At 41.6% G+C, this 12,095-nt stretch overlaps 1 protein-coding gene across 1 annotated transcript in view; it reads left to right on the plus strand.

Moving 5' to 3' along the window:
* The window catches only part of XPOT (exportin, tRNA), a 34,298-nt gene that overhangs the window by 15,707 nt on the left and 6,496 nt on the right, over positions 1 to 12,095 (plus strand). The window contains exons 11-18 of the mRNA XM_015411752.1: positions 246 to 308; positions 1,877 to 2,001; positions 3,359 to 3,500; positions 3,604 to 3,723; positions 3,907 to 4,001; positions 5,590 to 5,659; positions 7,057 to 7,295; positions 7,878 to 8,163. Coding sequence (XP_015267238.1) covers positions 246 to 308; positions 1,877 to 2,001; positions 3,359 to 3,500; positions 3,604 to 3,723; positions 3,907 to 4,001; positions 5,590 to 5,659; positions 7,057 to 7,295; positions 7,878 to 8,163 — 1,140 coding nt within the window. The remainder of the gene's footprint in view (positions 1 to 245; positions 309 to 1,876; positions 2,002 to 3,358; positions 3,501 to 3,603; positions 3,724 to 3,906; positions 4,002 to 5,589; positions 5,660 to 7,056; positions 7,296 to 7,877; positions 8,164 to 12,095) is intronic.

Below are 12,095 nucleotides of genomic sequence, written 5' to 3' on the forward strand. Positions count from 1 at the left end.
TTTCAGTTTTGCAGTTTAGTCATGTCTGTGCAGCTGGTCTTTTCTTGTTCTTGAAGGTTTTTGTTGATTGAATGCTACTTTCCTAGTAGTCTGTTCAGTTGGGTTTAGACTGTTGAATTAGTGATAAAACATCTCTGCTTCAAGCAGTATCAATGCAGAATTGTACTCAACTCTTTTTTTCACCTGTTACTGTTTCTTACAAGATTATGAGACAAAGCTAACCTTAATAGTTTTCCTTACCACAGGCAATTATGTTAGCAGTTATGAAGAAATTAAGATATGATGAGGAATACAACTTTGAAAACGAGGTAAGATGTTCCATTTGGCCACTTAGTCTTGTAGTTAGTTCAGTCATTACAGAAACCGTACAAGTGTCTTGGCAAGATATGAAGAAAGCTTAAATAAATTACTATTAATTAATACTGTTCTATCAGTGACTGGTAGGAGAATCTTTTTGGAGCTGCAGGGCCATAGAGCCAATTCTAATTTTGATGAGTAGTAACAAATGTACACTGTTATGCATATAGGCACATGCATGTGTACACAGGGGTTCAGGTGCATATCACCTGAAGCCAAGCGTTTTTTAAACATGCACTGTTAGGCACAGTGAAAAAGCTTCTTGCTCTTTGTAGTGTCCGTGCAGTCACATATATAGGAACACCCAAGGCCATACAAACTATTACTCAGAAACTTCTAGGGCCAAGCTTAAAGGCTTTTTCTGGCACCACCTATCTTGAGGTCAGAGGACAAATGCACACATTTTTATTAGGCAGAGCCACATCTTCCTGCTCAGTTTTTTCAACCCCTACAACATCACAAAGGATCTCTGTCTAATCACAGTGAGCTAAGGTATATACTGTTTTTGCTTTCGGATGGTCTTCTGGCTTTGTCCATTGCTTGTCCTTCCTCGGAAGAGAGAGCTTCACTTTATCTACAGAGCCTTTGCCCTCACTCAGTATTATCTCGGTTCCTCAGAATGCTAGATAAGGTGGGTGCTGTTCCAAGTAAGACTCCAGATGTTGGGGAGGTTTTCTGCTTAAGTAGTCATCTTTTAACATACTCTGCTCCTGCAAAACCCCAAGCAGAATTCCAGGTGTAACAGGATTTTTCTGTATCACTTAAGCCCAAGCGTTCTTCTTGTTGGAAAAACCCCACCCTTCTTGGCAATCGCCACAGAGGCCAAAAAACTCAACAGGATCTAATATAGGCCTCTAGAATCGTAAAGCATTCGATGGCTCAGGTATGATGTACTTTAGCTCAGGACCCCTGAATGCTATTAGCCAAACGTATTAATGCTGCTTAGCAGACTGAACACCAACAGAGATGTAGCAGGACTTGGAGGCAATAATATGGGAGACCTTCTTTATGTGAAAATCAGGTTCACAGATGCACTCTAGAAGCGTTCCCAACCTTGAATGTATGTACCCTGATCAGGTCTCGGTTTCACTAGTCAAGTCTGGATTGGCAGGATGTTCTCAAAGGGAGGGGTAGCTGCCTTGTTGGCCTGCCTTTCATGATCGGGGGAGAACATTTAGTGTTGTGTACTTGCACCCTTTCTTTATCATTCCTGAGATTCCTCCGTTTTCCCCCTTGCACTGGTGGTAGCCTGCTAGTATAAGGCACGCATTGGTAGTAGGTATTGCTGACACAGTGGTGGTGTTGTGCTGATTTAGATCCCCTAAACTGGCACATCTTTGGTGTTTGTCAGCACAAGAGAGGCCACTCCTTGTTGGAGCAAGAATAAGATTGCTCTGGAATCTCTTCTTTGCTTCACTGTCCCAGCAGTCAAATAACTGGTTTGCATTTTACTTGCATATACTACAAAGAATGTGTATTCACATACTGGTTGATGTCATCCCATTGCATATGTTGCCAGGGTGAAGATGAAGCAATGTTTGTAGAATACCGAAAACAGCTCAAACTGCTGTTGGACAGGCTTGCGCAGGTTTCGCCTGAATTGCTGTTGGTTTCTGTACGCAGAATTTTTAACACTACCCTGCAGTAAGTTTCATTTTATTTCTTTGGAGGCCTTTGCTAGTTTGTTTTAACCATTTGTTCTTCAATATCAGCAGCGTTGGTTGGAACAGTAGCAGTCCGATTATTTGATGTGTAGATGCAGAATGCAAAGTTACATTGCTCTGCAACTCTCTTGGTATCTTCTGCAGACCAGTTAACAAAGCCACAAATCCATGTAGCTTCATCAGGCCCCAAGAAAAGGGAAGCTGACTAAATGCAATCATTTTTAGTCCTTTTATAAGAGTAGGGAACAGTCTGCCTTATCTTGTTACCATTGTTGCTTTAGCTAGAATGAAGAGAAGGCAAAATCAGATGCTGCGGCTAATTTGAATGAAAGGGTTAAATAAATGGGTGCATTGTAAATGTTTATAAACTCACTGGCATATAAAACAATGAGGAATAAGAGTTCAGTCCTTGAGAAGTCATATGATCAGCGATTCGTAGGGAATCTGAGCATAAATTTTAAAAATATTTATTATCAGTTTAATCCATTGGGTTGTTCATCTAGCAGCAGAAGAGCTGCTTGTGCCAAAGGGAAACTTCTTGCCCTGGAAGAACTGACTGCCGTTTGCTGAGCAGTGGAATACAGCTCACTGTTTCCCTTCCACTGAGTGAGGAGTTCTTCTTCAGTTGGCAGAAGATGCTTCACGGTGAAAGGGAACAATTGGGTCCAAATTGTAATGCAGATTTAGCTCTTATGTGAAGGAAGCTGGATCTTTATCCAGATTGCTGCTTAGCTCCGTACTTGGCTTTGCTTCAGTAGTACAATGGCATCTGATGCTCCCAAACTATATTCTTGGCCCCATATTTAACCAGCCATGCCAAACTTTGTAGTTTGCCAGTTGCACTATCTGAAAAAACGTATTAATCTTATACCCCTTTCCAGCTTTGATTAAAGTGTATCTGTAACACAAAAAAATAAAATATTGTGCATAAATTATCTTTTTAACATTTAGTAGGTGAGGAGTTATGTGTTGATGCTTACTTGCCCACACATTTCTTTAAGGGTCTGTGGGGCAAGAGCGTTTTACAACGTTAGAGGATCCTTAGAATAGTTAATGGGGACTTCAAGTTCATTAGCACTACATTCATTAGCACTGCAGGAGAAGACCCTGATGCTGGGAAAGATTGAAGGTCAAAGAAGACGGGGACGGCAAAGGATGAGATGGTTAGACAGTGTCATAGATGCAACGAACATGAAGTTGATCCAACTTCAGAGGATGGCGGAAGACAGGAGGGCCTGGCGGGATCTTGTCCATGGGGTCGCAAAGAGGCCGACTCGACTGTGCGACTGAACAACAACAAAAGCACTGCATTTACTTAGACATGTTTTGTTTTGTAGGAACTGGCAGACAAAGCCATTTATGGAACTAGAAGTAGCAATAAGGCTACTCTATATGCTGGCTGAGGCTCTTCCAGTATCTCATGGTGCTCACTTTTCAGGTGATACAAAAGCTAGTGCTCTGCAGGATATGATGCGGACTGTGAGTATGACACAAGCAGACATGGTTGATAAAGTGTTTTGTTAAAGGAAAATGCTAACTGAGGTGCTCATCCTGTCTGTTTTATTTTCCCCTCCTCCTGTAGTTGGTTACCTCGGGTATTAGCGCTTATCAGCATACATCTGTTACACTGGAATTCTTTGAAACTGTGGTCAGATATGAAAAATTCTTCACCATTGAACCTCAGCACATTCCAAATGTTTTAGTAAGTTCATACTAAATCCTTAATAAAAAAAAATATATGTGGTATCCCTGACACTGTGTTTATCCTGGATTTTTTTAAAAAGACTTGCAAAAAATGTTGTGGTGTTTGCTTGCCTTGCTGTTCATTGTATAAGAGATTCCAGGGGCTTTAAGCACTTATGAAGCTTCCCAATCTTTATTGCAGATGGCCTTCTTGGATCACAGAGGTCTTCGCCATACTAATCCAAAAGTTCGAAGCAGAGTAGCTTACCTTTTCTCCAGATTTGTAAAGTCTCTCAAGTAAGCTGCTGAAAGCTGGTGACTTAATTAAACGATTTCCTGGAATTGAAAAGGTTTTTTTCTGAATAGCAGAATATGGATCTTGGTGCCTCACATGCATCACTTTTAGATAACCCCTCCCAGTGATGGGCTCAAACATATCTTCTCATAGTCACAAAATATCATGATATGACGTTGGGAGGGCATTGAAAAGGGTCTCTATAGCAGTGTGTGTGTATGTGTGCAAAACCTGAATTCATTCAAATGTAATTAATTATCTTCTGGCTCTGCACTTCTCTCTCCCCACCCTCATGTATGATTCACTTACTGTAGCCAGTTTGGTGTAGTGGTTAAGAGTGTGGACTCTAATCTGTGAGAACTGGGTTTGATTCCCCACTCCTCCACATGCAGCTGCTGGTGTGCCCTGATGGTTGTCATGATGTCCAAATCAGATGCAATGACAAACTAGGGGTTCAGTTATATACAGGGAAGAAGACCTGGGGATAGAAAGGAAAGTCACAAAAAGAAGGCCTTCCAAGGCTCATTCTTGTAACAAGAAATCATGGCCTGTTTGTTATGTATGAAGGCCTGGGCACTTGATTTGTGAGAGTCTAGCCGTACCAACTAGGGTTGCCAAGTCAAAAAAACTCACCGGCGGGGGAGCCTCGCTGAGCTCCGGGTGCCGTCCTCAGGTGCACGCGCGTCACCGACGTTGGGGGCGTGGCCCGGATTGTCGGAGGGAAAACCATAGAGTTTTCCCTCTGACGATCCGGGCCACGCCCCCAATGTGATCGACATGGTTGCGTCACCTCTGGTGACGCAGCCACGCTGCGCTTCGGGGGGTGGAGTTCCCCCCGGAGCCCAATTCCGTGGCATCGGAAATCGGGCCTCCAAAGTGGGGGTTTACTCGCCCCCACTTGGCAGCCCTAGTACCAACTAGTTCATTATTTTTTCCTCTGGGATGCTTATTCTTTGGTGTCCATAGTAGGGATGGGCATGAACCCTAAAAGTTCAGTTTGAGTTAGCCTTTGAACCCCAAACTGAGCCAAAAGGCCCTGAACTGGTGAGTGCAAGGTACAGCTGAGAGAAAGGGCATGGATTGCCTGGGAAGGGTTAAATGGCTGGCAGCTTCAAAGTGGGGGGGGGAGTGAAACCAACCAGTTTAAATTACTCACAGCCATTTAAACCCAACAGGTCAGCTGCGGAGACCCAGTAAATGTTTGGGGAAAGTGCCTTTCCCAAACATTGGTTCGGGGGCTCCAAACCAGCCCAAGTTTGTGCCAAATTTTGGCTCATGAGCTGGTTCATGCCCATCTCTAGTGCATAGTCCTGAAACATCTATGTCAGCTTGCAAATGTAGCCCAGATTTTTTTACAAGTGCTTGCGGATTAGTGTTCTCTTAAACTTATATTAATACATCACTTTGTGACATGTAGTTCATTACAATAAATTGGAGGGATGCATAAGGGGGGGCGTGTCATGCTGTACTCTGTAATGTGAGGTGAGATTCTTATTGCTCTTTACATGAACAACTAACATTTAAGACTTGTTTGAAAATAAAGGTAAAAATAGTTGAAAGGTTTAAAAATGTAACCATTTTATGCTTCAGCAAGCAAACGAACCCTTTTATTGAAGATGTTCTGAACAGAATACAAGATCTACTAGAACTCTCTCCTCCAGTGAGTATTTTTTTTATTCTTGAGCATGGGCAGTGCAAACCTGAAGTTCAGAAAGGTGTGAGGTCCATTGAGGCAGGTGAGGGAGGCCCTGACCTGGATAGCCCAGGCAAGCCTGATCCCATCAGATCTCAGAAACTAATCAGGCAATCGGAAGGGACACCTCCAAGGAATACCAGAGGCGGGACGCAGAGGCAGGCTAATCAAGCCACCTCTCTGAAAAATGTCCAAACCCCCAGTAGGGGTTGTCAGAAGTCAACCATGACTTCCAGGCAAGCACACAAAAACACACACGCGCGCGCACACACACACACACACACACACAAATATTTAAAAAGAAAAAAGGCAGGAGAGGGAGGAGGGATGGAGGAGGGATGAGCAGCTTAATCTGCTATTAAAATATGGGATCTGATATATACACATGTAAGTGCATCATTTTATGATGCTGAGGTGAGCATATTGCACATCTTCTGAACTACTAGGCTTAGGTGTGCCATGTTATCATTGCATTTTGCAAAATAGAGAATGTTCCAGATCTTGGGCTTGAGTCATCACAAGGCATCTAGATGTTTAAAGCAATGAGTTCAGAAACTGTCTGGGACCGCCGTATATGTATTTTTCAATTACAGACTGGCTTGATCACTGTTTTATTACTGGGTATCCCAGAAATCTGGAATTTACTGGCTACCATCTTAAGCTCTTAAACTACTTTTTATACTACACTAAATGTTAGATTACCACATAAATAGTGGTTTCAGGCAGCTTCTCAAAAGCAGAATGCAATGAATTCACCCAGTTAAATGTCTGCTTTCGCAGCTTTACTACATTTGCAAAATTTGTCTGAAGAAATCATTGGCATCCAGTTGGCATCCAGTCCCTTTTCACTACTAGTGCATTGAGATAGGTCTGCAGAATCTAGCATAAGCTAGCGTAAACATCATACCATGCTGCTTTGATGATTGTCCAAGGCTTTTCACATCAGCTTCATGATGACTCTGCCATTAAAAATTGCCACAATACATCATCAAAAATGAACATTCTCAGAAAAGTGGCCTTATACAAAGTCCGATAATTGACCTATAAAGGTCAGTCTTGTTGACTGATGGGCCGTGGCTATGAAGGATTTCAGGTACAGATCATTCCTATCACCTGTTTTCTGATGCTTTTAACTGGAGATGGGAGGTATTGAACCTGGGACCTTCAGCATGCAAAGCTAATGCTCTGTGCCCCACATCTACATGGAAGCTGGCTGTGGGAGGTTGTGGGGTAACGTTTGTTATAACATTATATTGTATTTGTAGTGCAAGTAAGTCTTTTGCCTACTTTAGAATTCTACAAGCAGAAGAAAGGGGTAATTTTTTTTTAAACAAACCTGAACATTGTTTTGTTTTTGGTTCCAGGAAAATGGCTACCAGGCTTTGCTAAGCAGTGATGACCAACTGTTCATTTATGAGACGGCCGGGGTACTAATTGTGAACAGTGACTATTCAGCAGAAAGGAAGCAGGCTTTAATGAGAAATCTTTTGACTCCTCTAATGGAGAAATTTAAAGTACTCTTAGAAAAGCTTATGATGGCACAAGATGAGGATAGACAGATGGCATTGGCTGACTGTCTGAATCATGCTGTTGGCTTTGCAAGGTGGGAGCAGCACTGTTCAAACATTGTGAATAAAGTAATGGCTCTGAATGAGTCTGTAAACTCACAGGCGATAATGGATACTTCGTATATTTGTCAATGAAGGAGCATACCTTAGCTGTGATTTTCTGCTGGCTACTGGCTTCTTCTCTTATGTTCTATTATATTCCTTTGTTAAAGGAGTAAAGGTTTGATGAGGGTAGAATTAATTTAAAAGAGAATTCCCAAGTTTGAGAGCTACCAAAGTAAAAGCAACCTTTGTGGAAACTGACTTCTGTTGTCTCTCTATTTAAGGGAAAATACTACTGCGGGGTGTGTGTGTCATATTTATTTAGCTACCCAGTCATACCTGAGTAGTACATTTATACATCTCTTTAGAACAGTCTCCATAAACTTAAAGTGTAGTCATGCAATGTAAGTAATGGCATTACTTAAAATAAGGCATAACTGCTTAAAATGTTTCAGGGATTCGACTTTCAAATCAGTCTTGAAAGAAAGTGGATTGTTGTGAAGGATTCATTCTAAGGATCTGCTTTATGTATAGGCTAGCAGAAGACTGATGGTGGCTTTTTGTTTTTTTCACAGCCGTACTAGCAAAGCTTTCAGCAACAAGCAGACAGTAAAACAATGTGGCTGCTCTGAAGTGTATCTCGACTGCTTGCGAACATTTCTGCCAGCTCTCAGCTGTCCCTTACAGAAGGAGGTTCTTAGAAGTGGTGTCCGCACCTTTCTTCACCGAATGATTATTTGTTTAGAGGAAGAAGTTCTTCCATTCATCCCTTCAGCCTCTGAACATATGCTCAAGGACTGTGAAGCAAAAGACCTTCAAGAGTTCATTCCCCTAATAAATCAAATCACAGCTAAGTTCAAGGTAGGAGTTCAGTTCCATTTCAAAATTAAAAACTGAACATTTGAAGAGAATTCAAGCTTCAGGAGAAAAACATGATTTTCTTGTTTGCATGTGTCCCTTTAAATGTTTTCTTTTTAGACATTATTAGGAAAGAGATTGTAATTGCTACTGAGCTTAATTGCAAACTATCAGTACAATCTGAAAGAAGAAAGGGTCAAAAGCATTGGGGAAGCTTGGAAGCTATTTAAAACTACAATCGTAGAAGCTCAGAAAAAATATATACCACAGGTTAAGAAAGGCACAAATAAATCGAGAACAAAGCCTGCATGGTTAACGAACAAAATAATGGAAGCTGTGAAAGGTAAAAAGGATTCCTTTAAGTGGTGGAAAGCTAGTCTCAGTGAGACTGATAAAAGGGAACACAGGCTGTGGCAAATAAAATGCAAGCCTGTGATCAAGCAGGCAAAAAGGGAATATGAGGAGCATATAGCGAAAAATGTAAAGACCAACAATAAAACTTTCTTCAAATACATTAGAGGCAGGAAACCAGCCAGGGAGGCAGTGGGGCCCTTGGATGACCAAGGGGTAAAAGAAGTAGTGAAGGATGATAGGGAAATGGCTGAGAAGCTGAATGCATTTTTTGCCTCTGTCTTCACTGTGGAAGATGAGAAGTGTTTGCCCACTCCAGAACCACTGATTTCAGGAGGGGTGTTGAAAGACCTGAGTCAGATTCAGGTGACAAGAGAGGAGGTCCTGCAACTGATAGACAACTTAAAAACTGATAAATCACCAGGCCCGGATGGCATACATCTGAGAGTTCTGAAAGAACTCAAATGTGAACTTGTGGATCTCCTGACAAAAATATGTAATCTTTCCTTAAAATCTGCCTCCATTCCTGAGGACTGGAAGGTAGCTAATGTCACTCCCATCTTTAAAAAGGGTTCCAAAGGAGAGCCGGGAAATTACAGGCCAGTCAGTCTGACGTCAATACCGGGTAAATTGGTGGAAACTGTCATTAAGGAAAGAATTAGTAAGCACATTGATGAACAAAACCTATTGAGGCAGGCTCAGCATGGGTTCTGTAAGGGAAGATCTTGTCTCACTAACCTGTTAGTGTTATTTGAGAGAATGAACAAACATGTGGACAAGGGGGACCCAATAGATATTGTTTACCTTGACTTCCAGAAAGCCTTTGATAAAGTTCCTCATCAAAGGCTCCTAAGTAAGCTCAAAAAATAATGGGATAAAAGGACAAGTCCTTTTATGGATCAAAAACTGGCTAATTAATAGAAAACAGAGAGTGAGTATAAATGGGCAGTTCTCTCAGTGGAGGGGGGTAAGCAGTGGGGTACCGCAGGGATCAGTACTTGGTCCGATGCTTTTTAACTTGTTCATTAATGATTTGGACTTGAGAATAAGCAGTGAAATGGATAAATTTGTGGATGATACAAAGTTGTTCAGGGTGGTGAAAACCAGGGAGGATTGTGAGGCACTCCAAAGGGATCTGTCGAGGAAGGGCAAGTGGGCGTCAGCGTGGCAAATGGTATTCAGTGTGGACAAGTGCAAGATGATGCACATTGGAGCTAAAAATCCTAACTATAAATACAAGTTGAAGGGGTCCAATCTGGCAGAGACTGACCAAGAGAGAGATTTTGGAGTCGTAGTAGATAACTCACTGAAATCGTCGAGACAGTCTGCGACTGCAGTAAAAAAGGCCAATGCTATGCTGGGGATTATTAGGAAGGGAATTGAAAACAGATCAGCCAATATCATAATGCCCCTATATAAATCAATGGTGCGACCTCATTTGGAATACTGTGTACAGTTCTGGTCACCACACCTTAAAAAGGATATTATAGCTTTGGAAAAAGTGCAGAAAAGGGCAACTCGAATGATAAAAGGGTTGGAACACTTTCCCTATGAAGAAAGGTTAAAGCACTTGGGGCTCTTTAGCTTGGAGAAATGTCGGCTGAGGGGTGACATGATCAAGGTTTATAAGATCATGCATGGGATAGAGCTGGTAGAGAAAGAGGTACTTTTTTCCCTTTCTCACAATACAAGAACTCGTGAGCACTCCATGAAATTGCTGAGTGGTCAGGTTAGAACAGATAAAAGGAAATACTTCTTTACCCAAAGAGTAGCTGATTAACATATGGAATTCACTGTCACAGGAGGTGGTGGCAGCTACAGGCATGGATGGCTTCAAGAGAGAATTAGATAAGTATATGGAGCAGAGGTTGGTAGGTATTAGCCACAGGGTATAGATAGGGACTCTGGGGCAAGTGATGCTTTGTATTCTTGGTGCTGGGGGGGGGGGCAACAGTGGAGGACTTCTAGTGTTCTGACCCCACTGCTGGACCTCATGATGGCACCTGGTATTTTTGGCCACTGTGTGACAGAGTGTTGGACTGGATGGGTCTTTGGCCTGATCCAACATTGCCTTCTCTAATGTTTTTATGTTCTCAAATGCAGAAGTGGTCATGAAATTCTTGATTAATTCTCAGAATAACCTTACTTTAAGGAGGTCATAGAGATTTTATTTTGTTTCTAGACATCTGCATGGTTAATATTGGGTATTTCAGTATTGGCAAGCTAATGATCTCTGAATATAGTAATTTAATGGCCGGATTCTTAATATGTGTTGCTTTGAAGATGGTGAACAGTGTATTTCTTTTTCTATTTTATAACAAAGGTTTATGGGTATGTAAGATTAAATACACCTTCAAGTTAAGTGTGCATGGAAAATTCATACAGAAACTTTCAGAAACACGTAGATCAGGGATGTCAAACATATGTAAAAGCCAGAGTGGCTCTTACCCAAGCATTAACTCACTGAGCAGGGTTGGACCGATTTATCTGTTAATGGGTGAAAGTTGGCAGATGCAGGTTACAAAGGGGTGATTCTGTTATACAAAGTTTCGTTGCTTTCTCAGAACATCATAGGAGCACAAAATGCTGCTTTAGAGTTAAAAAATAGAAAAATATTCTCTTAATTGAAATCATGGTTGGACAGCGACTTTTACATAGCTTAAATGCCGTATTCTGGAATCTAAGGAGTAGAAGATACAGAACGTTGTAGGTAAATGGAAGAAGGAAACACTGTTTTCTTAACCTGTTTCTGACGATCCAGTTGACTGAGCATGGACTTCACAAATAGTGCCATTAAGGAATATCGGAAGTAACTTAAAGTAAAATACTGCTTGGTGCTGCAGTCTTGCTAGTTCTGTGCATTTTTTACTGTGAGCTGCTGTTTAAAAATCTGTATGGAAAAGCAAAACAAAATGTCTGTTAGCATTTGTTATTTTAGGGCTGCCTCAGTGAAATTATTGTGGACTATGCTGTCATGTTAACAAAATTAGTGTGGTTTTTGGGCTGGTTCATACAAATGTGAAATGGCTAACAGAAGTATTTTAATGTGACCAGTATGGTTCAGTGAATTATTCTAGACTGAAACATGAATTCTTGGCTTGGATCTCCCAACTTATTGTCTGCCTTGGGCAATTCCTTAGTTTAGCTACAGCTAATCCTCTGAAAAGCTGGAATAGTTGTTGACTTCATAGGGACGTGTGGATTAATGGAAAGCATTGTAAAGCAGTTGGCTTACATTTTTTACTAAACTTTCTGTTCCTTATAAAGGTTTTGTGAACATGAGACAGCTGGGAGCCTAAATATATCAGCTTGGGTCCTGTGGATTATGCACATAAAAGCATAATTCTTTTTCCCCTTTCCCCAGCAGACCCCTGAGATCTCCAAAACACTGATATTGAAGGTTGTGAGATCCCTGTGGAGCAAAAGTTACATAGCAGTAAGGACGGGGGCACTCAGACAACACTGTCCTCTGTCTTCAGTCCGCAGAAGTTCAGATGGAGCAGTTCCTTAGTGCAACTGTCTCAGTTGTGGCTTTTTTGTCCACACAAGTCCTGCAAAAGGGAGCGGTGGCGCAGGCAGTTAAT

The sequence above is a fragment of the Gekko japonicus genome, unplaced genomic scaffold (genome assembly GCF_001447785.1).
Source record: "Gekko japonicus isolate JY-2015 unplaced genomic scaffold, Gekko_japonicus_V1.1 scaffold543, whole genome shotgun sequence".
In the NCBI taxonomy this organism is placed as follows: domain Eukaryota; kingdom Metazoa; phylum Chordata; class Lepidosauria; order Squamata; family Gekkonidae; genus Gekko; species Gekko japonicus.